Genomic DNA, 25,047 nt, shown 5'->3' with positions numbered 1-25,047 from the left:
GGGGGGGGGGGGGGGGGGGAGCTGAGTGGCTGTGGCTGTGTGGTTGGCGGCGGGCGTCGGGCGGCGGTCGACGGGCGGCGGTCGACGGGCGACGGGCGGCAGGCGGCTGGCCGAGCTCGGGATTTAAGAGTGGCGCAGGTCCAGGTCCAGGGCTAGACTAGGCAGGGCTAGGCTAGGCGGTGGTGGTAAAGACGGCGATGGCGGCGGCGGCGGCAGCAGTAATGACCGAGGCAGCGCGGGCGGCGATGAGGGCGGTCGAGGCTTGCGGGGCGCAGGAGCGGCGGGAGCGGCGGGAGCGGCGAGAGAGCGGCGACTTGTGCCATGTGGTAGTGGTGGTGGACGACTCAGCCGAGTGGGAGAAGGTCTCGCGGGTGTGGATGAGCTCGCCGGCGACGTAGACGGCGGCGTGGTTGCGATCGTCACCGAGGATGAGGTACTTTTCAAAGAGCGCGTGGAGCGAGGTGTCGGTGGCAAAGACGTCAAAGGGCGAGTCTGGAGCGAGAGCGTCAACGACGACGGCGTCAAACTGCTTGCCGACGGCAAACGATCCGACCGAGTGGTGCATGTCGAGGACGCGGGCGCCGCCCATGGTGGCCATGTAGAAGACGTTATGGATGGAGAGGGCGTCCGAGTTGGGCTTGCGGTTGGCCTGGTGCTGCGGCATGGTGAGGATCTTGGAGGCGACGAGGGCGAGGCGCATGGCATCGAGGATGGAAATGGCCGGGCCGCCGGCGACGTCGGTGCCGAGGCCGACATCGATGTCGTACTGGACGAGGTCGAGAACGTTGAGGATGCCCGAGGTGAGGCCAAAGTTGGAGGCCGGGCAGTGTGAGACGCCGGTGCGGGCGCGGGCAAAGAGCGACATCTCATCGGGCGTGAGGTGAATGCCGTGGGCCATGACGGTCCGCTTGGTGAGCAGGCCAGCGGCGGCGTAGACGTCGGCATACGAGGCAGCGTCGGGGAAGAGGTCGCGGACCCAGGCGATTTCGGCCGGCGACTCGGAGATGTGGCTCTGGATGTGGAGGCCGCCAAAGTCGGTGGCGAGTTGGCCGAGGCCGGCGAGGAGCTCAGCCGAGCACGACGGCGCAAAGCGCGGGGTAATGACCGGACGGACACGCGCGTTGTCGAGAGCGAGTACATCGCGGACAAAGTCCTTGGTGGCGGCAAGCGAGTCCTCTGCGCTCGGCTCGATGTAGTTGTCTGGTGCGTGCGAGTCCATGCAGACCTTGCCGACGAGGCCGCGGAGGCCGACGTCGCGCGAGTAGCGGGCAAGATCAACGGAAGCCGGGGCGTGAAGAGTGCCAAACATGCAAGCCGTGGTGGTGCCTGCAGCCACCATGCGCTTGAGCATGGCCTTGTACACCACAGCAGCAAAGTCGGTGTCGGCAAATCGAGCCTCCATGGGATAGGTGTACGTCTCGAGCCACTGGAGGAGAGGCATGTCCAGACCCAGGCCAGCAAAGGCATACTGCGGAGCATGGACATGGGTATCGATGTAGCCAGGAACAATAAAAGTACCATCGGCCCGATCCTTGCCCGCCAGAGTATCCACCAGTCGTCCATCAAAGTCATCAAGAGTAAAGCCAAACGCAGCCTCCACACCAGACATCTCCTCAGCAGAGGCCATAAACACAATGCTCCCTTTGTTGTCCACGCCCACGTAGCTCGCCTCTAGCACCTCCAACTCGTCAAACGACTTGGAGTGCACAAAGTTGCCATGTACAATCAGTTCCACTCTCGTCATCCTCTGCCACTGTCTGTCTCAAAGTGAGGTGGCCTCACCTCCCGTTGCTTGCCCTGCCCTGCCTTGCCCACCAGCTGGCGAGCCGCCGCCCGGCTGGCAACGCGACTATTGCTGGCGTCGCACTGACGTTGGCGACTTTTGCATTTTTGGGTTGTGGCCTCAAATTGGGGGCATGCGGGTGAGGCGAGATGCGGGCCGATGAGGGCGTTGACCTTGTCAGGGACAAGTGAGATGACTGGGGCAAAGTGAGACGGAGTGATGGGCTTGGGTGAAGGGCCAGGGTGAGGGGTGGGCGGGGTTGGACACGATCGGGTTTGACCTCAACCATGTTCAACTTGGCAAGAGATGGTTGATGGCGAGATGTCGGCAGAGGTATGCCCACAGGCATAACCATTCACAGCCATCATCATGTGAGACTGCGAACTGTGGCATTGCGAATGCTGCCTTGGTGGGCTGTCCAAGACCGTCGCTGGCTCTCCCTCAATAGCGCCCAGCATTCAGCGGCGAGGGTCGGCGGCGGCGAGGCGACGGCGAGGCGGTAGCCGTCGGAGAGACCAACTCAAACAGCGCCGGCGAGCGCCAGGATCATCAGAGGCGCAAGACAACAGATAGTCACATCTTCCATCTCTTATCACGTGCTTGTTCCATTGAACATGTGGCGGATGTGCCGGTTGGGTCGCCCTTCCGGCACCTGCTCCGCCACATGCTGCTCCGCCACATTTACTATGACTATCGGCGCGCCACAACGAGAGCGGGGCGCTCGGCATCTGCAACTACAACCACACACTTTCGCAGTTCCATACCCCCGCCCCACCAATCATGAAGTTTGAGCAGCATTGGGGTGGTGATCGATGCGCAGTGGCGTCGGCGCTTGCGTGCGCGTCTACAGGCGAGGCCGAGGCCGTCAAGCTCGCCGAGAAGTCGGGCGTGTGCCGATGCTCAACATGCGGCAACAAGTTTTACAACGACAACGGGCCCATCAGCCTCACTATCTCGTTCGAGCGCGGCTCCGGCCGCAGCCGCGATGTGCCCGAGCCTATGGCCTTTGACACAACATGGAAGGCACCGTTGGTCTCTGCCATCGTCGCCGCCGCAGAGGCCAGCGGCGTGCCGTCGCACAAGCTCGCACTGCGGACAGCGCGCGCCAGCGGCTTCCGCCGCATCCGCGCCCGCGACACCGCCCTCGGCCTCGCACTCAACACGGATCTCGAGCTTGTCGCCGTCCTCCGCTAGAACGCATGCATTAAAGAAGCGCCCTCAACTCGACACAGAGCTTGCGGAGACTCTCCAGCTCGCGCTTGGAGTCGGCAGCCTCGCGCCGCGCCGTTGCAAGCTCAAACTCCAGCTGCTGTACACGGAGCAGCGACCGCGACGAGAGATCCGCCGCAGAGACTTCGGCCGCTGCCAACGCCTCGCGTGTCGCTGCCGTCTCGCGATCGAGCTTGGCCTGTGCCTCGAGTGCTGCATCGAGCTTAGCCTGCGCCACCGCCGCCGTCGCCGCTGTCGCGGTTGCCCGCGCCTCGGCCGTCGCCGCCGCCGTCCGCGCCTCACCCACCGCCGCTGTCGCCGCCGCCGCCTCGGCTGCCGTCTCGGCGAGCTCACTCTGTAGCCGCTCTACTTCGGCGTTCGACTCGGCGAGCGCGCTCGTCGCCGTCTCGAGCATCCGCTTCAGCTCCGCAAGCGCCGACTCGAGCGCGCCCACCCGCCGCGAGTAGAGCGAGGCTTCGGTCTGTGCCACGCTCAGTGCCGACGACGTGTGCTCCTCGGCCTCGGACAGCTGCACCAGCTGGCCAGTGACCTCGGCGACCAGGCTCTCCCGCTGGCTCGCCGCCGCCTGCATCTGAGCATGCAGTGCCGCCGACTCGCGCTTGGCTCCGTCGCGCTCGCTTGCCATCTGCCGTGCCTCGGCTTCCATACCCTCGACTGCACTTGCAAACGCGTCCTGCGCCGCGCGGAAGGCTGCTGCCAGCGACCGCTTCTCGCTGCGCACAATCTTGAGCTCGCCCTCGAGCTGGGCCACTCGCGTCTCAGCAACTCGGCTCGCTTCGAGAGCTGCCGCCGCATCCGTCCGCGACTCGGTAAGCTGCGCCTCGAGCTTGTCGCGCCCGGCCCGGAGCTCGGCAGCGGCGGCTTCGGCGGCGGCCTGCTTGAGCTCGGCGGCTGTAAGCGCGTTGAGTGTCGAGTGATGGCTTGCCGTCACGCCCTTGAGCTCGGCGCTGGTTGCCGCCGCCTCGGCCCGCGCCGCATCGCGCTCGCGAGCCAGCCGTGCCGCCGTCTCCTTGAGCGCGTCCACCTCTTCGCGCAGCGTACTCAACGCCGCACTGCTCGAGCGGAGCTCAGCACGCGACTCCTCGAGCATAGTGTGAGCACGCTGCAGCGCGTCCTCGAGCGCTGCGCTCCGTCGAGCCTCCTCGGCGATGGCCACATCGCGGGCCTGCCGCGCCGCCGCCGCCTGCTGGGCAGCCTTGCCCGTCTCGGCCTGCATCGCCTCGATCTCGGCACGCCCCGCCGCCGCTACCGCCGCCAAGCGCGCCGCGTCGTCACGAACTGTCGCCAGCTTGTCTGCCAGCGCATCGCGCTCGGCGCGAGCGTCACGAACCTCGCGCGCTAGCGCTGCAGCTCGGGCCTTGGCCTCGGACAGTGCCTCCTCACGCGCCGCCCGGATCTCCGCCACCGACGCCGCCTCGGCTGCCTGCACCTGCACCTTGGCCTGAGCCGCCGCCAGTGCCGCCCCCAGTGCCCGGGCCTCTCCTCCTGCTGCTTCAGCCCGCTTCTGCCACCCATCAGCACTCTTCTGGGCGTCGCAGCCTTTGCGCTCAGCCGCCTCTGCCCGCGCCTTCAGAGCCTCGATCTGCTCGACAAGTGCGCCGTTCTGGGATTGAAGGCCAGCCAAACGAGCTATCTCGCTCTCTGTGTCAGCCAAACGAGACTCTGTAGCACATGCATTGTCCCTGACGCGCTTCAGCTCGAGTATCAGCTCATTCTTGGCTGCCACGGCCTCGTCCCGCTCCTTCCGAACCGTCGCCTCGCTCTCTTTCAAACTCTCGTTGCTTTCGCGCGCGCTGGCCAGCACAGCCCGAAGCTCGTCAGCTGTGGCGTAGACCGCCTCGAGCTCGGCAAACAGCTGCTCGGTGGCGTTCATATATGCCTGGTGTTGGCTGGTGTGGGCAGGAGTGGTGGTGGGTGGGGTGGTGGTGGTGGGCGAGAGCGAGGGGCGAGGGGAGAGGAGGGCAGGGGGTGGGCTGCCTGTCTGTGGCGACGGGCGGGCGATCAGTGGCAGGCAGACGACGGGTTGGGCGGGGGGGGGGGGGGGGAGGGCGATGGATCAGGTGATGAGCGGCGATGATTCAGGCGGGAGAGTAGACAGAGGAAACCGAGTTCATTGAAGGAGCGGGTAGGTGGGCAGGCGGGCAGGCGTGCTCTCACTTGGTCGGTGCAGAACCCGCGTGGAGCCGCCGGCTCGCCGTCGAGGTCATGGCACGGATGGCGTACTTGGTGGCCGCTAGCGAGGAGACCTGACATGCGCCCGAGGCACAGTTCTCGGCTTGGGCCTTCGCCACCTTGGCAGCATGGCGATTTTCGGCCTTGAGCTGGCGGACCTCATCACCCGACACCGCGAGGCTGCGTGTGAGTGAGTGGACGAGTTTGGACTTGGCAATCGACTCTTGCTGGGTCACCACGAGCAGCTGCCGGAGTCGGTCGATTTCGGCGTACGCCGCATGGAGCGACTCCCGCGAGACAAGCTGAGGGGTTTCCTTGACTTTGTCCACTCGCCCATGGGTGTAGACGCGGGCCTTGCGCCGGCGCGCAGCCTGGGCGGCTGCCACCCGTCCGGAGGACGCCACCTCGGCCCGGCTCTCGCCAGCGGACCCACCTCCACTCGCGGCAGAGACACTGATGGAAGGCCCAAAGCCAGCATCGATGCCTGGAGAGGTTTGCTCGCGACGTTTGAGGCTGGCGTCGCTGGCCGAGGCCTCCGACTCGTCGCGGACCCGGACGTAGTTGAAGGGAATCTTGCCGCGGCGACCATCGAGTTCTGCAGTCCACCACGTCGAGACGGTGGAGACAAGCAAGAGGACGTCGCCGCGCTTGAACGAGAGCTGCGACCCATCGCGGCCCTTGAAGTCATACAGCGCCACCGCAGTCGGCCGCGTCGGCGAAGTGCTGCTGTTCGGCTCGTGAGCATCAAACGAGTGCCGCAGCACCCGCCGCTTGCGCTGAGACTCGCGTCCAGACGATGCCGAGCCGACGCCTCTATGCAACTCTTCCTCCACCACGCGCTCTAGCGACGAGTGTGGAACCAGGACGACGTCGCTGGCGTCATCGCCCGAGCCACGGCTTGCACCCAGTGATCGCGGCTCGGACCCTGCACGCACCGAGCCCACCGCCAGGTCCCGCGCTGCCTCCAGCGAGCTCGCCTCATTGCCCTCCAAAGCCCGCACACGCCCCTCCGCCTGTGCCTGTCCCGTCCGGCCCGACGGCGGACCCGACTGGACCCGCCCGCCTGCTCTTGCCTTCATCGTGCTCAGCGAACGAGGAGACTGAGTCGAACGAGATCTCGGTGAGCCCGAGCTCCGCACCGAGTCGTCATCAGCCGCGTCTTGCCGACGAGCGCCTGAAGGAGCAGTGGTGTGAGGCGAAGGCAAGCCCTGTGAGCGCAGCGGCGAGTGTGACCACGAGCCAGCCACCGCCGTCAAAGCAGGACCAGAACCATGACCAAAACAGCCACTAGCACTGCTTCCCCTTCCAGAACGGTGTACTGCGGACGCCCTTGACCTTGACGAAGCAGATGAGCTCGGTGAACTGCCTGCTCTCTTTCGGAGGGACTTGTCGATTTCGGCAAAGTACGACGACGACGTCTTGCGCCCAGACATGGCGGGTGTCGAGAGTAGAGGGAGGGTACGTAGGGAGGGGGAGGGGGAGGGGGGAGATAGTGGGTGGGTGGAAGGTTGTGGGGTGCGGTGCGGTGTGGTGTGGTGTGGTGGAGTGGGTGGGGTGGGGAGGGCGGGAGGGTGGTGGGTGTTGGGTGGGGTCAGGTGGTGGTGGCGAGTGGGGAAAGGTGAACGGATGCGAATGAAGGTGAGCGATGGCTGGGCGATGGCTGGGCGATGGCTGGGCATGGCTGGGCGATGGCTGGGCGATGGCTGGGCGATGGCTGGGCGATGGCTGGGCGATGGCTGGGCGATGGCTGGGCGATGGCTGGGCGATGGCTGGACGATGGCTGGGCGATGGCTGGGCGATGGCTGGGCGATGGCTGGGTGATGGCCGGGCGATGGCTGGGCGATGGCTGGGCGATGGCTGGGCGATGGCTGGGCGATGGCTGGGTGATGGCCGGGCGATGGCTGGGCGATGGCTGGGCGATGGCTGGGCGATGGCTGGGCGATGGCTGGGTGATGGCCGGGCGATGGCTGGGCGATGGCTGGGCGATGGCTGGGCGATGGCTGGGCGATGGCTGGGCGATGGCTGGGCGATGGCTGGGCGATGGCTGGGCGATGGCTGGGCGATGGCTGGGCGTATGTCGCGCTGCACTCCTTGTTGCACCCCCATCCCACCCCCTACCCCTTGATCATCTCGCCACATGACAGCCACACTATACAGCACACAGCACACCAATACTCGCTGGCAATGCCATGCTAAAAAGCAATCGACTTGACAACCGGTAAGGCAGCCAAGCTCGCGCTCCCTCACGCCAGCCACCTCCGCCCCAAAAAAATCATCCTCAACTTGATGCGCCACGGTCCACGTGGGTGGTGGCACGGGTGTCTTCGAGCCTTCCTGCCACCCCCCTCCCCCACCCCCCACCCCCCACCCCCCACCCCCCTCATCTGTTGCCGCCTAACACCCAACGCCACTCCCTCACTCCCTCTCTCTTTCTCCTCCTACCTCCACTCCTCCTCACCCCTCCCCCCACTCCCCCCTTCCCCTCCCTCACCCCGTCTCCTCCCCCCGAGGAGTTCATTCTTTCCCCCTCCCCCCGCCCCTCCCCCCCCTCCCACCCACATCGACCATGACCACCACCACCACCACCACCACCACCACCACCACCACCATCCTCGTCCTCGTCCTCGTCCTCGTTGTCTTGACATCAACATCTCAAGCTCTCTGTCCGCTTGATGTGAATGCTTTGGAAGTGTTTGTAACGGTGACGGGCGACAGTGGCTCCAATGGCACTCGCTCTGCACCCACCACACTTGGTCACGGACTGGAACTGGCTGCGCTGTGTGGTAGTGCCGATGATACGGTCTATGTCTACCTTGCTACCGGTACATACTCGTTTGATACCGCTCTGGCCCTCCCGTCGTATACCTTTGTTCAAGGTGGTTACGAGCCTGCGGCCTGGTCGAGGACAAACAACCCAGACACGACTGTCCTCTTCCGATCATCTCTCAATGTCGATGGCAACGCCTCCTACCCTTACATCGCCGGTCTCATCGCTACGGATGCTTCTCACTTTGAGCTGCATACTTTGCGGCTTCAAGTCGCAGACGCTCCTGCTTCTTCGGCTGCTGGTGTCACCATCTACGGCATCCGTCTCGAGGCCTGCTCTGACTACACCTTTACTCGGGTCCGCGTCGTCACCGGTGCCGCCTCCTCTGGCGCTCCGGGCACCGCAGGCGCCCCTGGCCTGCCCGGTTTGCCCGGTCTCTCCGGCGGCAACGGGACGAAGGAGCTCGAGAACGCACCGGGCCTTGGCGGGACCGGCGGCGCCGGTGCCGGCGTCTACGGCGGGACCGCCGGCGTCAACTCGACCGCCGGCTCGATGCAGCTCGGCACCAACATGACTCAAGACGGCATGGGCGGTGGCGGCGGCGGCTCAGGCGGACCCGCCGGATGGCATGGTGCCGATGGCGGTGCCTCACCTCTCGGCGGACCGGGAGGCGTCGGCGGCACGGCAGGCCCGCCGGGCGGCACAGGCGGTGTCGCCGTCGACGGCGTCTCGGGCGCCGCCGGCGACGAGGGAGGCGTCTCAGCTCAGCTTCCCATCCACGCTGCAGGATTTTACTTTCCCGGCGGCCGCGGCGCAAACGGCACCGCCGGCTACGGCGGCGAGGGCGGTTCTGGCGGCGGTGGCGGCGGCGGCTTCCGCTCCACCAACATCACCGTCTTTGGTGCCGGCTCCGGCGGTGGCGGCGGCGGCGGCGGCGGTCAAGGCGGCTATCCGGGAACAGGTGGCTTCTCCGGCGGCGGCAACTTTGCCGTCTATGTCTTCAACAACGGCGCCAACGGCGTCTTCCGCATGTGCTCGCTCGAGGCCGGTCCTGGTGGCACCGGCGGCGTCGGCGGCCCTGGCGGCGCCGGCGGCGCTGGTGGCGACGGCGGCATTGGTGGCGTCTTCACCGGCGATGCCACCGTCCAGTACGTCACTGTTGCAAACTGCACCCACTGGGAACCAGTCTTTACCTGCGCCAACGGCACCTACGTCCATGACTGTCCCTACGCCTCATGCTGCCCGCGCGATGCCAACCCGCAGCCGGTCTGCGTTGGCGGCACGCCCGAGGCCCTCTGCCACGGCGCAACCTGGGACTACAACGCCACATGCGCCGGCGCGGCTGACTGCTGCCTCGGCAACACCACCGAAGCTTGCTGCTCAAATGGGACCTACGAGCTGGCGTGCACCAACGGCACTTGGTCGACTCCACAAGACGCGTGCTGCTACGGCAACGACACCGCGACCGCCGCATGCTGCACAGGTACCTACGGCCTCAACTGCTCCTCCGGCGCGTTCGAGTACAACGCCACGTGCGCCGGCACTGAAGGCTGCTGCCTCGGCAACGCCACCGCCGCTTGCTGCGCAGGCACTCTCGAGCCGTACTGCTCCACAGGTGTCTTTCTCGATGACTGCGCCGCGCCGCGCCCGTGCTGCTCAGGCAACGCCACCGCCGAATGCTGCAACGGGACATACGCCATCGCCGGCTACACCTGCGCTTCCTGGCTCAACACTACCTTTGTGCCCGAAGAGACCGTTGAAGTGTGCGTCAACAACAACGCCACGGCCTCCTGCTCTGGAAACATCGTGCCTGAACAGTGTGGCGGCCTCTACTTTCTCGGCAGGTGCACCTCGGGCTACGTCCCCTCTTACTGCAACGGCTCCGTCGTCATTACATGCAACGAAGGCGTCGAGTACGTCACCGCAAACTCGACGTTCCTCGACGTCGTCGGCGCTGGCGCCGATGGTGGAGCTGGCGGGGCCGGCGGGACCGGCGGACCCGGCGGCGCTGGTCTGCCTGGCGATGTCGCCAACGTTTACATCGAAGCCTCGGCTGCCGACCCGGTCATCACCGACTTTCTCGACGATGCCACCCCGCTCCTCACCATTGCCCGCGACTGCTTTGTTGGCACCGTCTACCTCTCCCAGTCTAACATCTCGGCCAGCGCCGTCAACACCACAGCGGGCGAGATCCTCTGGTCGGTTCCCGGCGCCGCCGCCACATACTTTGACGATGCCGAGGCGTACCCGGACGCCATTGTCCGGCTCCCGGTCGGTACCGAGGCCGTCTACGACATCAACCTCGGCTCTTTCCATTACCCGAGCGAGCTGGTGGTCGGCCCGCTCGCCACCGCCATTGTCGTCGACGGCGCCTCGTCCTTTGACGGCGCCACGCTCAACACCACCGCTTGCATCACCATGTCGCTCCGCGTGAGCACCAACGTCGCTTCGTCCTCGTATGCCTGGACTGTCACCGGCCCGGCAACAGTCACTTCGGCGCTCACCGGCGCGCCATACGTTGAGTTTGTCGCCGCTGCCCTCGGTCACATCGAAGTCTCGCTCCAAGTCGCTGCCTGCCCCAACTCGGCCGTGCATGGCATTTCTGTCCTCGCGCTCGACGAGTGTGATCCCATCTGCAACGCGCCGGCCTGCTCAATTGAGCACGGCGCATGCGTCGCGCCAAACACCTGCGCCTGCGACATTGGATACGACGGCGCCGACTGCTCCGCCCTCATTGCTGACTACTGTCCGCTGCTAGCCACCCCGGACGGCGGCACCTTTGGTGGAGCCTGCACCACCTCCATCGGCGGCAGCTGCGGCCCATTCCAATGCGATGTCGGCCGCAAACAGATCGGCTTTGCCGTCGACGACTACGTCGTCAACGTCACATGCAAGGCACACAATGCTACCCATGGCAAGTGGTCGCAAGACATTGTCTGCCCCGTCGACGAGTCGTTTTGCCCCTACCTGGCTCCTGCCGAAGGCGGCACCTTTGCCTCCTTCTCGCGCCGCCTCGGCCAGGTCCTCGACATGACTTGCCGTGATGGCTACCACTCGCTCGGCGTCCAGTCCACGGCATGCGTCCAAGGCGCAAGCCGCGCTTTGGGCGTGTGGAGCAATGCCTCGCTAGTCGACTGCACGCCGCGCGACGGATACTGCACGCCGCTGCCTCCGCCGCAATTTGGCAACCTCAACGAGTGCGGCCATCGCGTCGACGACACCTGCGGTGTCTTTTACTGCGACGTCGGCTACGAGCTCGACGGCCCGACCTCGCGTACATGCACTGCTTTCAACGAGACCGTCGGCCTGTGGTCCGGAAACGCCTCACGCTGCACCAACATCGAGTGCGAGCAGCTCGTTGCCCCGGTCAACGGCAGGCTCCTCAGCTGCCCGTCGCGTACCTACCGTGACGTCTGCTCCTACGACTGCGACGACGGCTTCATCCTTGTTGGCGACATCACCCGCACCTGCCTGGCCTCGGGCTCGTGGTCGTCAACGCCGGCCATCTGCGCCATCTCCACCGAGTACTGCCCCGACCTCGAGGCCGACCCCCACGGTACGCTTGGCGCCTGCAACCGCTCCATCGCCGGTCAGTGTGGCGTCTTTGGCTGCAACACCGGGTACTATCTGGTTGGTTCGCCAACGCTCTCGTGTCTCCAAGGCTCGGCCACCGCAGGTAACTGGTCCGCGCCGACTCCGGTTTGTAAGCCGCTCCCCAACTGGTGCCCTGCGCTCGCCGCGCCGGCCAACGGCGACCTCCAGCCGCCGACCGGTTGTGTTCCTGAAGTCGACCGCATCTGTGCGTCGTTCTCCTGCAACTCGGGCTATGACATTATCGGCGCAACGTCGCGAACGTGCCTGGTGACCGGCAACTGGACAGGCAGTCATCCGGTGTGCGTGGCCCAGGACTGTGGGCCGCTCATCCCGCCGGTCGCTGGCTATCTTGTCGACGGCTGCACCAACACCACCTTCCCCAGCGTCTGCCACTACGGCTGCAACCAGTACTACTCGCTTATCGGCGACGCGTCGCGGACTTGCCAGCCTGGCCCAGTCTGGTCGCTCCTGCCGCCAACCTGCCAAGACGTCACCCGCCCGTTCATCGACGCCACCATCCCACTGGCCAACGCTGTGGACGTCGCGGTCGAGTCCAACGTCACCGTCGTCTTTTCTGAGCCTATGAACGCCTCGAGTGTCGAGGCCGCCTTTTCGCTCTCTGCCGGCATCGTGGCTTCGTTCCCGGGTTCTTTCACCTGGATCACCCCGCGGCTTGTCGTGTTTGACCCTGCACAGCCGCTCGCCGAGAAGACCTCGTTTGTTGTCACCGTCTCGACCCACGCCCGCGACGCCACTGGTGGCCTTGCCTTTGCCAACGTCGGCTCGTTTGCTTTCAAGACCATCGACCTCACTCCGCCGCAGGTCTCGTTCACCATCCCTACCCGGGCTAAGCAGGGGGTGCCGGTCGGTGACGACATTGAGATCGCGTTCAACGAGGCCATCGACCCGAGCTCGGTCACTCTCGGCAGCAGCCTCATTGTCGAGGACGAGGCCAGCGTCGGCGTCGGCGGCTATCTCACTTGGTCCGCCGGCAACACCCGCGTGGCCCTCACCCCCACGTCGAACCTCACCTTTGCGCATCGCTACGACATCAGCCTCTTGACCACCATCCGCGACGTTTCAGGCAACTTTATGGCTGCCCCCTTTGCCTCGCACTTTTTCACCGTCGACAACGGACCGCCATCGGTCATCAACATGTCTCCGCCGAACGGTGCACCAGCAGTCTCGCTCGCGGCCTCGATCCTGATCACCTTCTCCGAGCCCATGTCGCTCTCAAAGACCGAGAACGCGGTCTCTGTCAAGCTCGACGGCGTGACTCCGGTCTCCGGCTCGGCCTTTTGGCTCTCGCTCTCGGTCCTCCAGTGGACTCCATCGGGTTTGGTCGCCGACCGCGACTACACCATCACCATCTCAGCTGACGCCCAAGACGAGTCGTCGTACCCTCTCTCGCCGACCTGGGCCTCCTCCTTCCACACCATCGACAACATCCCACCAGTCATGCAGTGGCACCTGCCAGTCGACGACGCCGGCCCGCTCTCCATCTCTTCCACCGTGGTCACGCTCGCCTTTAACGAGCCGATGAACACCACCACGTTCCCGCCCGCCTTCTCGCTCTCCGACGCGGATGCACGTGTCGTTCCGGGCTCCTTTGCCTGGACCGGAAACAACTCGGTCGTTACCTTTACGCCCTCGGCGCTTCTTGCCCAGAAGACTACCCACTATGTTGCTGTCTCGGCAGGCGCCCACGATGTTTCGGGCAACTCGCTCGCGCCGTCGTTCTTCCAGTTTACCACCGAGGACATCGACGGCCCCGTCGTTGTCAGCGTCGCCCCAGCCAACGCTTCTGCAAACGTTGCGGTCACGACTCTGCTCGTCGTCACCTTTGACGAGGCTCTCAACGTGAGCTCCGCGAGCGATGCCGCCACGCTTGCCTGTCGCGATGTGGGGGGTGATGGGCCGTGGACCCCTCTGCCGCACATCGCTGCCTTTTCGCTCGGTGGTGCGCGGTTAGGCATCCGCCCGGCCGCAGGCAGGCCGCTGGTCAACGAGACTCTGTGTCGGCTGGTTTTCGTGCGAGCTGCACTCACCGATGCTATCGGCAACGCCATGGCGCCTGGTCCCGACCTGGTCTTTACATGGGAGACGCAGGACATTACCGCGCCGACCGTGATTTCGATGACTCCAGCCGACGCCGCCATTTCAATCCCGGTCACCGCAAACGTCAGTATTGTCTTCTCGGAGCGCATGGACGTGGCGTCGGCCGACTCGGCGCTGACGGTGGCGCGAATCGACGGTTCATCGTTTGTGCCCATCAGCGGCTCCAGCGCTTGGTCAAGCGATCTCACGCGGCTCACATGGGTGCCAGATGCGCCGCTCTCCGACGACGCCTCTTACCGGACGACGGTGGCGGGCGGGACGGCCAAGGACGTGGTGCTCAACTCGCTCGCTGCCACTGCTGTTGCCACCTTCCGCACGGTCGATCTCACGCCTCCCACCGTTGTCTCGGTCTCGCTGGCCGACGGCACCATTGGTGTGAGTGCCTCCGCGCCCATCAGCATGTTTTCTCCGAGCCGATGAGCACGGCGACAACCGAGGCTGCGTTCAACCTCACGGCCTGGAGCGGTGCCGCAGTGATCGAGGAGCTCGAGCCGGCTTCGGCGTCGGGTACCTTTGTGTGGTCAGACGTCAACCGAGTGCTCACCTACACACCAGGTGGCGACCACGGACTGCGCAATCTAACGCGACACTGCTTGCAAGTGACCGGCGAGGCAACCGACGTGTCGCTCAATCGGCTCCTGGGCTCGCCGCCGGTCGACGTCTGCTTTATCACGCTTGACGTGACCGCGCCACGAGTGACGAGCGTGGCACCGCCAGACACGGCCGAGCTGGTCCATCCCACCACTGCGATCACACTCGCGTTCAACGAAGCGATGGAGACAAGCTCGGTTGCGGCTGCGCTCTTGGTCTCATACCTGCCGTCGGGTGGTGGGCCGCGGGTGACTCTTCCTGGCACGCTCACCTGGGCCTCACTCGCCAACGTATCGGCTACGTTTGTGCCTGCTACTGTACTGCCGAACCTTGAGGTCATTGACATTGCCCTCGATGCGACAACGGCTGTCAACTCGGCGGGCATTCCGCTGGAGACCAACTTTGCGGCGGCGTTCACTACATTGCGCGCAGTGCCGACGCTGGGCGCCGTGGCACCGACCGGCGTCGTCGCCGGCTCGGTGGTGACGGTGACCGGAACCGGCTTTCTAGGCGCAACCTGCGCTGATTTGCATGTCCGTGGCGAGGCGCTTGCCGGGACCGCCACCGTGGTCCGCGGCTCGCCGAACGACGAGATTCGTGGGTGCACAGTGGCACCCGGCCTGGCTGCGGAAGCAGGTCTGGAGCTCACGCTCACGCTCGACTCGCTTGCTGCGCCAGCCAACCTCACGCTCGACGTCTACTCGGATGTGGTGGCGGTGAGCCCGAGCTCCGGCCCGCCTGGTGCTGCCATCATGGTCACCGGCAGCGGCTTTCATAACGTTGCCTCGTGTGCCGCGGTCACCGTTGACGGCGTACCTGCGAGCGGAAGTCCGTCCGTTCTTGTGGGCGGGACTCGCTTGGACGGATGTACCGTGCCGATGAGCCTTGGCGTAGGAACGGTCGGCCGCGTGAGCGTGTCGGCCGGATCGCTGGACGCTGCAGCTCGGGCTGGAGCGGTTGTTCCGAGCTTTACGGTAGTTCCCCAGCTGGTGAGCATGTCGCCAGACACCGGCGACCAGAACACGATATTCAATGTGACCGGCAGCGGGCTGGCTGGCGCAGACTGCTCCTCGGTTCTCATCGACGGAGTGGCGGCGAGCGGGACACCATCCGCAGCAAGCGGTTCGCTGCTCGCAGGCTGTGCCGTCCCGCAAGGGCTAACCAGCACACGCGTCGGCGCAGTCGCAGTGGCGTTTAACGCTGTGACCTCGGGTACAGGTGCAGGAGTTACTTTCACGTACGAACCGATGGTGGTGTCTGTGACCCCTGCAGCCGGGATGACCGGACAGGCGTTTACGCTCGTGGGCGCTTCGCTGGGTGGCATCACGTGTGGTGACATTGTGTTTGGTGCAGTGGCAGCGAGCGGCGGGCCAGCGAGCGTGAGCGCAGCAGGAGCGGGGCTCTTTGCGGTCACCGGATGCAGCGTACCGTCTGCGGTGGTGGGAACGGTTGCCGACGTCCGAGTGACGCTCGACGGCTTGAGCTCTGCCACCGGTAGCGTCTCGTTTGTATACGCGGCGACGATTTCGCGAATTGCGCCGACCTCGGGCCCGGTCGGCACGGCGGTGAGCATTATCGGCTACTTTGGCACTGGTCTGCCGCTCAACTCGATCTCGCTCGGCGGCCTGCTGTGCTCGGGCGCGGGTGTGGCGCAATCTGGTGCCACGGTCTTGCTTGGGTGCGTGGCGCCAAGCGCTGGATCCGGGAGCGTGGCTGCGGTCTCGGCGGTGGTCGGCAACGTAGCGGCGGTGGTTGACGGGCCGGCAGCGGACGTGTCGTTCAAGTACGTGCCCGCGGTGACGAGCGTGATGCCCAGCAGTGCGGCGGCCGGCACGGCTGTCGACATTGTGGGCATCGGGTTTGGTCCGGATGCGGTCGTCGACCTCGACGGGCTCAGCTGCAACTCGAGCGTGGTTGTCACTTTTACCCGTATCTCCGGCTGCGTGGTTCCAGCGCTTTCGTTTGCATCTGGGCGTGTGGTGAGTGCGAGAGTGACCAGCGGCGGCGAGGCTGCGAGCGGGGCGCTGACCATCCTGCCGGGCCTGGTCTCGATTAGTCCGAAACTGGGGCCAACCGGGACTGCGGTGACGTTGACTGGGACCGGGCTGGCCGGCACCGGGCTGAGTGTCTCTATTGGCGGGTATCCGTGCGCAGTGAGCTCGGCTGGGCTGGACAACAGCTACGGTATCCTCACGGGATGCACCATGCCGCTCGGGCCGAACACGGGCACATCGCAGGTGGTACAGGTGACAGTCAACGGGGTGACAAGCGTTGAGACAAGCGTCACGTTCTTCTACGTCGACATTCCGGCGCTTCTCGACTCGGTGCCGCAGTCTGGTCCGCAGGCCGGTGGTACCAACGTGTACATCTTTGCCTCGCCTCCGTTTGTCTTTCTGGACTCGCCGGCACTTGGCATCAAGTTTGAGAGCGTGGCGGCGAGCCGCAGTGTGGTTGACCGAGCGGCATCGCGGGCAGGCGGGCTGGTCGACCTCAGACGGAGCAGCATCACCTTTGTCTCCGAGTCCATTCTCCAGTTTACGCTGCCTGCGTTCCCGACGACGCGGGCTGTAACGCTCTCTGTCACCAACGACGGGTTCAACTATGCGCCGCCGCTGATGTTTACCTACTTTTCGACGCCTGTGCAGCTTGTGCTTGTCCGCCCGCTTCCGAGTGCGTACGACAATGCCGGTGCACTGGAGGCTTTGCTGCAGCCTGCGATCGGTGTTGGCGATGCAAGTGGGGCAATTGTGGTCAATGACGCATCAGTGCAGGTCCCGATCATGCTGCAAGTCGTGCGAGAGGCCGACAGCGAGCTGGTGACGCTCACGACGGGAACGAGTGCGACGACCGAGGCCGATGGCGTGGCCACGTTTTACGACTTTTCATTTGTGGGCCTCCGCAACGAGAGTTACCGATTCGAGTTTACGACGGCTGCCGGCTTTGCGCCGCTGGTGGTGAGCGGTGTGCGAGTCATGAGCTGCGGCGAGTCGCGCAACTACTCTGTGGCCATGGACAATCGAGTTGACTGCCAGTGCGGGCTCGGGTACGAGGTTGCGAGTGTGGCGGGCGAAGTCAAGTGCCAGCCGTGCTCAAGCCGCGGGTACAAGGACTTTGTCGGCGACGGCGGGTGCCTCGAGTGCCCGATCAACAAGTTCACGACTGCTGGGGCGCGCGGAGCGCGGTCAGACTGCCATTGCGGCGATGGGTGGTACCTGCCGTCGAGCGAGCCTGCTGGATGTGCCGACTGTGTGTGTCGGCGTTGTGTGCGTGGCGGTAACTGTACGTCGGGCGCGATTGTGCCACTGGCTGGCTTCTGGCGGGCGTCGCGGTCGCAAAACGATGTGATTCTCGAGTGCGACGAGGTGGATGCGTGCGTGGGTGGGGCATCGGAGGCGTGTGCGGCCGAGTACACTGGTCCGCTTTGCGGAGTGTGCCGTGACAGTTATGCCAAGTTTGGTGACAACTGCCTGCGATGTCCGAGTGTGATGGAGAACATGGCGATTCTTGTGGCGATTGCCATTGTCTTTATCGGCTTTATCCTCTTCCTCATCAAGTCTGCACTGCTCTCGTGGAAGTCGCAAAAGTCGATCTCTGCGGCGGTGTTCAAGATCATGATCAACTTTCTGCAGACAGTGGCGTTTTTGGGCGACTTTCGAACGCGATGGCCAAACACGCTACGGGTGCTGTTTGGCATGGCGTCGTCGTCGAACGGATTCTCGACACGGTTCTTCTCGATCCAGTGCGCGTTTGGGTGGAGCTTCTTTGACTCGGTCCTGGTGGCCATGCTTGTGCCTCTGTTTGTGGTTACGGTCCCGACCGCGCTCCTCTGTGGCAACTACTACGTCCGCAAGTGTGTTGGCTCACTGAAGACCAAGCGGTGGAAAGTGTTCTCGCGGCGGATCTGGGTCTCTGTCCTAGTGCTTATTTTCTTCACCCACCCCTCAGTGACGTCCACGGTGCTGGAGGTCTTTGCCTGCCGCAATATCGACGGTGTGGCGTATCTTGCTGCCGACATGTCGCTTGCGTGCTACACGGCGTCGCATGTGCGGTGGATGATTGCCGCAGGCGTTTTCTTTGTGGTGTACGTGGTGGGCGTGCCGGTTGGCGGTGTGTTTCTCCTCTGGCGACAGCGTGAGGTTCTGCACACGGCCGAGGGCCGGCGGCGGTACGCGTTCCTGGTCTCCGGATTTCTGCCGAACCGGTACTACTGGGAGATGGTCATTCTTGTGCGCAAGTCTGCCATCATCACCATCAAGGTCTTGCTCAAGACTAATCCTGTGGCGCAGGTGTATGCGGCGGTGTGGGTGGTGGCGCTGGCGCTGTTTGTCCACATGAAGGCCTCGCCGTTTGCGTTTTCGATTTTGACCTCGATGGAGATGCTCTCGCTCGTCGTCACCTTTGTCATCCTCATGGCCTCGCAGCTTTACTACGCCGACGAGCTTGGAGGGTCTGACACCGTGGTAGTCAACTCACCGTTCCACTCGGTCCTCACGATCTTCCTTGTTCTGCTCCTTCTCGGCTCAACCGGGTACATGCTCGCGGTTGCGGCGCGACAGAAGCTTCGCAAGATGCGCCACAAGCTGCCGCGGGTTGTATGGTGGATCTGTCGGCTCGATGGGGTGAGCGTGGCGGCGAACCGGGCCGAGGCGCAGTCTGCGGCGGGCGCAGTAGCCATCAAAAAGGCCGTTGCCATGGCGGATCTCACATACTCGGAGTACGACGATGACATCATCCGTGCTGGCGCTGTGGGCGTCGGGGCGGTTCTCATGGAGATGCGTCGAGACAATGATGCCGGGAGCGCTGCGTCCGGCAGCAGCAGCGGGTTGGAGACCGGTGGGGGGACGACGACCGGGACCGGAACCGCGACCGCGACCGGGACCACCGCCGATGCCGACGGTCGATGGAACAGCTCGAGCAGGTTGAGTGGCTCGGGTAGCTCTCGCATCTCGGGTGCGTCCGCTAGCTCGACGTAAAGCTTGTCAGTAGTCTGAATGCGAACCAGAGGTAGTGAAGAGCGAGGTGGTGACCGCCGAGTCACGGGAAGAGGCTGAGAGAGACGACGCTAGGTTCGAGGTGGCAGGGGTGGTAGACGCAAGGGTAGAGGTCGGGACAAGGCTTTGGGCAGACCTTGGGTGGGGGTGCGAGTCCGATGTGGCTCCCGAGTCTGATCCCGAGGCCGAGGTCGAGTCCGAGCCCGAGGATTCGGGATCGGGGTAGGCGTCATAGGTGTAGCTGGACTCTGCCGAGCGAGCGAGATCAAAGGTGGCCAGTGGTTTGGAGGTGGTCGATGAGGAAGGAGCGGGGGCAGATGCAAAAATGGCGGCGCGGAGGCGTTCGGCCGAGCGCTTGCCGGTATCGTCGACCATGGACGAAAAGACAGAGTCTGGGTTTGCGACCAGGGCGGCGGGTGAGTCAAACTCCACGACGCGGCCGTCGGCGAGTACCATGATGAGGTCGTAGTCGACGATGGTGTTGAGGCGATGGGCGACAGCAAGAACGGTGGTGGAGCGAGTGCGGAGCGAGGCGCGGAGCGAGGACTGGAGGATAGCGTCAGACTCGAGATCGATGTTGGCCGAGGCCTCGTCGAGAACCAGGATGCGGGCGTTTTTGAGGAGAGCGCGGGCGAGGCAGACGAGCTGGCGCTGGCCGACGGAGAGATTGGCGCCGGCCTCGGCGATGGTGACGTCGAGGCCCGAGGCGGCAGCCGGCTCGTCGACGACCATGCGCTCGACAACATGCTTGAGCTGGACCTGCTCGAGGACACGCCAGAGGTCTGCGTCAGGGTAGGCGCCAAACGGATCAATGTTGGAGCGAAGAGTGCCGGCAAATAGAACAGGATCTTGTGGGACGACGGCGAGTGCTGCGCGAAGGTGTGCAAGACCAAGGTCTGCGGTAACAACGCCGTCGATGGTGATGGAAGTGCGGGGAGATGGCTCGGCGAGGCGGAAAAGGGCGGCGAGGAGCGAAGACTTGCCGGCGCCCGTACGGCCGACGATGCCGACGAGCTTTCCCGGCGGGATGGAGGCTGTGAGGCCGTTGAGGACCGGCGGTGCGTTCGGTGTGTAGCGGAGCGTGAGGTCGCGGAAGGCAATGGCACCGGCTGATGGCCACGGCTTGGGCAGAGTGTGGCGGAGGGTGGGAGGAGTCTCGCGATCGGCTTCGGGCGGGAGGCGGGCGTAAGCGAGCTCACGCTCGACCGAAGTCATGAGATTCTCGACGACCGACGACTGGCGCACAGCCCACTGAAAGGCGCCCGAGAGCTGAAGAGCGTAGACGAGGGCGAGGGCGAGGAAGCCTGGCGAGATGGACGAAGCGGTGACGACGACGAGGACAGCGAGGAGAGTGACAAAAACCCCGGACATCATGTCGAGCCGAAAGCCGAGCCATCGCGAGGTGGCGAGAAACATGAGATACGTCGAGGTGTTGGCGTTGAGCTTGCCGGTGAAGCCGGCGGCAAAGACGGGCTGGGCGTCAAAGACGCGGATGGTGGTGAGACCGTCCAGCGACGAGGCAAAGTGGGCAAAGACTGGTGATTTCGAGACAGCGTCGAGGCGCTTGAGCTCGCGGGAAGACTTGACGTAGCGCGAGCGGACGTAGGCGTAGTAGGCGACGAGTGGGAGGAGCGGGATGAGAATCCAGGGAACGACGATTGCAGTGATGATGAGGACGGCGGTGGACATGAGCGAGACCTGGATAAAGTCGAAGAGAGTCCAGGGGAGGACCGAGTCAACGGCGCCCTGGTCGTCGGAGAAGCGATTGAGGATGCGGCCAACCGGGTTAGCGTCGAAGAACGCCATGGGTGAGCGCATGACGGCGTCGAGCATGTCCGAGTGGAGCTTGGCGGCGGCGGTAAGCATGGCGGCCCACGAGATCTGTGCGCGAGAGAACGAGAGGACCATGGCGGCGATGGCGACGAGAGCGTAGACATAGAGCCACGAAGGAGCACGCTGGTCTGATGCCGACGCCTCAGACCACTCGACGAGCCAGTAGTTGGGGAGAACGAGTGCGGCCTCGGCAATGAGGCAGAGGGCCACGACGCCAGCCGACTCTGGGGCGGAGCCCATCGACGAGAGGTACTTTCCGTAGGTGGCGGCGGAGACGGAGCCGACCGACCGCTCCTCGGCGACCAGTGACTCGGCCTTGTCGTCGGCGGTCTTGACGTAGGCCTGACTCGGCTGCGGCGGTCCAAGCTCGGACGAGAGCGTGGCCGACGTTCCGCGAGCCAAGCCAGCGCTCACGTGGTTGGCAAGGAGTTCAACCTGCGAGCCATGGCGCGAAGCCATCAGCGCGTCCATCGAGCCCTGGGCGGCAATGGAGCCGTCGACCATGAGGACGACGTTATCGGCGTCGGCGGCGTAGTGGAGCTGATGGGTGACGAGGAGGATGGCTGGGCGACGGGCGCGGGAAGAGAGCGGACGCGGGCAGTGCGGCGGTGGCGCCAAAGCGAGTCCGAGGATGGCACGGCGGAAGAGGTGGGCGCCGACCTTGGGATCGACTGCCGACAGCGGATCGTCGAGGAGGTAGACGTCGGGCGCGGCGTAGAGGGCACGAGCGAGCGAGACGCGGGCCTTTTGCCCGCCGGAGAGATTGACGCCGCGCTCGCCGATAAAGGTGAGGTCGCCAGCGGGCCAGAGCGCAAAGTCTGGGACGAGGGCTGCGGCTTCGACAACGGTGGCGTACCAAGCGTCGTCGTAGGGTGTGCCAAAGGTGATGTTGTCACGGATGGTGGCGGAGAGAATGAACGCTTCCTGGGCAACATAGCCGAGGCGGAGGCCAGCCGTCCAGGCTGGAAGCCGCGGTGCGGCCGGGAGCGGCGCCATCTCGCCGAGGAGCGCAGCGAGGAGCGACGACTTTCCGGCGCCGACCGAGCCGATGACGACGGTGAGGGTGTCGGGCACAAGCGTGAGCGGAATGTGTGAGAGCTGAAACCGACGCGAGGCCGAGGGCAGGCCGTCCGAGGTATCAGCGGAACCAGCTGCCGTGGCCGGGTGCCAGGAAAAGGCCGCGGTCGGCGAGAGAGCGAGGTACGGGGCGGACGGCGAGAGGTCGCCGGTGGTCGCCGGAGACGACGACAGCAGGTGCGGCACGGCAAACTCGGGCAGGTCAAGAAAGGCTTCGACGCGGCGGAGGGTGACGCGCGACTCTGCGCCGGTCATAGCGGCAAAGGGGATAAAGAGGGTGAAAGAGAGGCGGACCATGTTGAAGAGAGCGAGCGTGGTGAAGACGGAGGCCGGGGTGAGGGTGCGACCCTGAAAGTAGAGGGTGGTCATGGTGGTGAGCATGGTGAGAACGGCAAATACAGTGAACGACGCGAGGTTGGTGGCCATGAACCGGCCCATGACGCGGTGCGAGTGGATTTCCTGAGCGCGCTCGGAGCGGATGAGGCCGGCGAACGAGTCCTCCCACGCGTACATCTTCATGACGCGCATGCCCTTGAGCACGTCGGTGAGGAGCTTGAGGCGAGCGTCGGTAAAGCTGGCGGTGATGGAGCGGCGAGCGCCGATGCGGCGCGAAAAGTACCACTGCAGCGGGAGGAGGAGGGTGAGGGTGGCAAAGCCGACGAGGCAGGCCGGGCCGATGGCGCGCCACATGAGGATGAGCGCGACGATGCACTCAAGTGGGGCGAGAACAAGAAAGATGGCGTAGGTGGCAAAGAGCTCCAGCCGGGCAGCATCGGACGAAATGATGTTGACGATACGGCCGGTCGAGGTGCCGGCAAGCGCCGACTGCGGGACGCGAAGCGCCTTGGCGTACATCAGCGACGCGATCGAGGTGCGGAACCAGGTCCCGCATCGGTTTGCACCGAAAAAGTAGACGTGATGGAGAACGCCATGAGCAATGACTGAGAGCGAGAGGCCCAGAGCCCAGAGCCAGCCGACAGGCGAGGAGACCGAGTCCGACTTCGCCGATTCGGAGGCCACAAACTCGACAAGGCCGGTGAGACAGATGACCTGGACGAGGCGAACAGCCGACTCTGCAGCCACAGCAGACGAGACTTTGAGATAGTAAGGTCCAAAGGCTTCGGCCAGAGCCCGAGCCAGCCGCCAGTTGCCACCCGACGTGCGATGCCTCTCCCATGCCTCGGCCAGATCAGCCGACAATCGCTCGGTGGTGTCGGCCTCGTCGAGGTCGGGCATGTCGTCGAGCGTCAGCGCCCGCTGGCTACCAAGGGCGAGGAGCGGGGAGACCCATGACCACGTGAGTTTGGAGAAGATAGACGCTGTGGCAAGAGTCGTCATGGGCCAGGGGCGCGCTGGGGGGGGGGGGGGGGGGAGGTGAGGTGGCTGGTGGTGGGCTTTGGTGGAGGGGGGGGGGGGGGGGGGACGGATGGCGCTTCTTCGGGCTGCCGATCGGGCACATCTTGTGCCCGACACGAGAGTCGGCAGCGGTGGCTCGGCACGGCTCGGGCCGCGGCGGCGAGGCGTCGCGGGTTGCCAGAGCGTGCGTCAGGGACGTAGAGGTGTCATCGTCGGCCGGAAAGGGAGATCAGGCTAGTTGTTGTCGGCGGTGTCGCGGGCGTCGCGCTCGTCAAGGAGGCGAACGATGTCGTCCTCGAGTGAGAGCGGTGAGACGGTGGGCAGATGGCGCGAGACGACGTGGCCGTCTGCGTCGACGACAAAGGTCTCAAAGTTCCACTTGACACGGGTCATAAACAGCGTCGACGACTGCGCCTTGAGATAGCGGTACAGCGGGGCGGCGTTGCTACCGTTGACGTCAATCTTGTCAAAGAGCGGGAACTGGACGTTGTACCGCGCCACAAACTCGAGGATCTCTTCGTTGGTGCCGGGTTCTTGTCCGCCGAATTGCTGTCGAGCAGAGTGTAGTGCAGTTAAGGCGCCATCCCAAGCCATCGACAATCGACCGGAGGCATCCCACACCATTGACGTTCGTTCGTCACGCGCCACGAAGCAAGCGATCGACCGGGTACGGAGGCAGTTGTGGAGCAGAGTCAGTGAGAGGTGACATCGATGATCATCCAAGGCACAACGAGGTGTTTGGTGTTCGGCCAGCAGTTGAGACACGACCCCAAAACCATCAAAGTTCGTCACGGGCCACGTAGCAAGCGATCGACCGGGTGCGGAGTTTTTGCGGAACAGAGTGCGCAGCCGGATGACCAAGCCACCGAATATTGACAATAGTGAGTCCGATGAGCAGAAGAGTACAACCACCACAGACAGCTAGCCCATACCCATGCCCGCTACCACCATCACCCCCATCATTCCCATCATCCCAACCATCCCAACCATCCCAACCATCACCATCATCACCCCGCTGATCAGCTACGGATGCGTACGTTGCAGGGGAATGCAAGAATGTTGAAGTTGCGGTCGCGGAGCTTCTCGTGCAAGGTGACCAGCTGGGTGTATCGAGCATCCGTAAGGCCTCACTTTGAGGCCACGTTAGTGATGAGGAGAACAGTATCCTTGTATGTAGCAAGGGAGATCTCTTCTCCATGGATGTCCTTGACTGTAAAGTCATAGATCGACTCGGCATCCGGTACAGACTGACGCGAACCCATGTTAGTCACGAGAGAGGTGGTTGTCAACAAGCAGCAGCCGACGCTGACGGCCGCCACAGCCATAGCCATTCCCGGCTGTCGGAGACTGCCTACTACACTTTGTATACCACCGAGCATGCTACAGGTGGCCAGTGTCGAGTGTGGTCGGTTACCCGTCCGAGTCTGTCACATCCGCTGCTATCGTCGCCTATGTGGCGAACAATGGCGCACCGCCGCTCCACCGCCTCGTCAAGCAGGTTAAGGTCGGCAACAACCTGCTGAGGTTGCTGCTGG

General features: G+C 64.5%; 7 protein-coding genes across 7 annotated transcripts; 2 read left to right on the top strand and 5 right to left on the bottom strand.

The window, feature by feature from the left end:
• Nucleotides 1-172: 172 nt before the first annotated feature.
• Nucleotides 173-1,744, bottom strand: AMSG_03407 (guanine deaminase; the record flags this gene model as incomplete). Its single annotated transcript, XM_013904791.1, has 1 exon — nucleotides 173-1,744. One exon carries the CDS (start codon nucleotides 1,742-1,744, stop codon nucleotides 173-175), a length of 1,572 nt encoding a protein of 523 aa, XP_013760245.1.
• Nucleotides 1,745-2,528: 784 nt separating this feature from the next.
• On the top strand, nucleotides 2,529-3,010 carry AMSG_03406 (uncharacterized protein). The gene has a single exon (XM_013904790.1). The coding sequence runs from the start codon at nucleotides 2,564-2,566 to the stop codon at nucleotides 2,975-2,977; it is 414 nt and encodes a 137-aa protein (XP_013760244.1). The 5' UTR covers nucleotides 2,529-2,563; the 3' UTR covers nucleotides 2,978-3,010.
• On the bottom strand, nucleotides 2,988-4,886 carry AMSG_03405 (uncharacterized protein; the record flags this gene model as incomplete). Its single annotated transcript, XM_013904789.1, has 2 exons — nucleotides 2,988-4,616; nucleotides 4,701-4,886. The coding sequence occupies 2 exons, from the start codon at nucleotides 4,884-4,886 to the stop codon at nucleotides 2,988-2,990; spliced, it is 1,815 nt and encodes a 604-aa protein (XP_013760243.1).
• A 280-nt stretch (nucleotides 4,887-5,166) lies between these two features.
• AMSG_03404 (uncharacterized protein) lies at nucleotides 5,167-6,738 on the bottom strand (the record flags this gene model as incomplete). The annotated part of the gene is made up of 1 exon (XM_013904788.1): nucleotides 5,167-6,738. The coding sequence occupies exon 1, from the start codon at nucleotides 6,616-6,618 to the stop codon at nucleotides 5,167-5,169; it is 1,452 nt and encodes a 483-aa protein (XP_013760242.1). The 5' UTR covers nucleotides 6,619-6,738.
• A 636-nt stretch (nucleotides 6,739-7,374) lies between these two features.
• Nucleotides 7,375-19,191, top strand: AMSG_03403 (cell surface receptor IPT/TIG domain-containing protein; the record flags this gene model as incomplete). Its single annotated transcript, XM_013904787.1, has 4 exons — nucleotides 7,375-7,403; nucleotides 7,973-14,043; nucleotides 14,139-19,015; nucleotides 19,165-19,191. 4 exons carry the CDS (start codon nucleotides 7,375-7,377, stop codon nucleotides 19,189-19,191), a joined length of 11,004 nt encoding a protein of 3,667 aa, XP_013760241.1.
• Nucleotides 19,192-19,289: 98 nt separating this feature from the next.
• On the bottom strand, nucleotides 19,290-23,494 carry AMSG_03402 (ATP-binding cassette; the record flags this gene model as incomplete). Its single annotated transcript, XM_013904786.1, has 2 exons — nucleotides 19,290-19,302; nucleotides 19,347-23,494. 2 exons carry the CDS (start codon nucleotides 23,492-23,494, stop codon nucleotides 19,290-19,292), a joined length of 4,161 nt encoding a protein of 1,386 aa, XP_013760240.1.
• Nucleotides 23,495-23,746: 252 nt separating this feature from the next.
• Nucleotides 23,747-24,774, bottom strand: AMSG_03401 (glutathione peroxidase; the record flags this gene model as incomplete). The annotated part of the gene is made up of 3 exons (XM_013904785.1): nucleotides 23,747-24,061; nucleotides 24,550-24,612; nucleotides 24,655-24,774. The coding sequence occupies 3 exons, from the start codon at nucleotides 24,772-24,774 to the stop codon at nucleotides 23,747-23,749; spliced, it is 498 nt and encodes a 165-aa protein (XP_013760239.1).
• Nucleotides 24,775-25,047: the final 273 nt, after the last annotated feature.

The sequence above is a fragment of the Thecamonas trahens genome, assembly GCF_000142905.1.
Source record: "Thecamonas trahens ATCC 50062 unplaced genomic scaffold supercont1.12, whole genome shotgun sequence".
NCBI classification, from domain to species: domain Eukaryota; order Apusomonadida; family Apusomonadidae; genus Thecamonas; species Thecamonas trahens.
The sequence above is the reverse complement of the archived record's forward strand: the minus strand, read 5'-3'. Positions and strand labels throughout refer to the sequence as shown.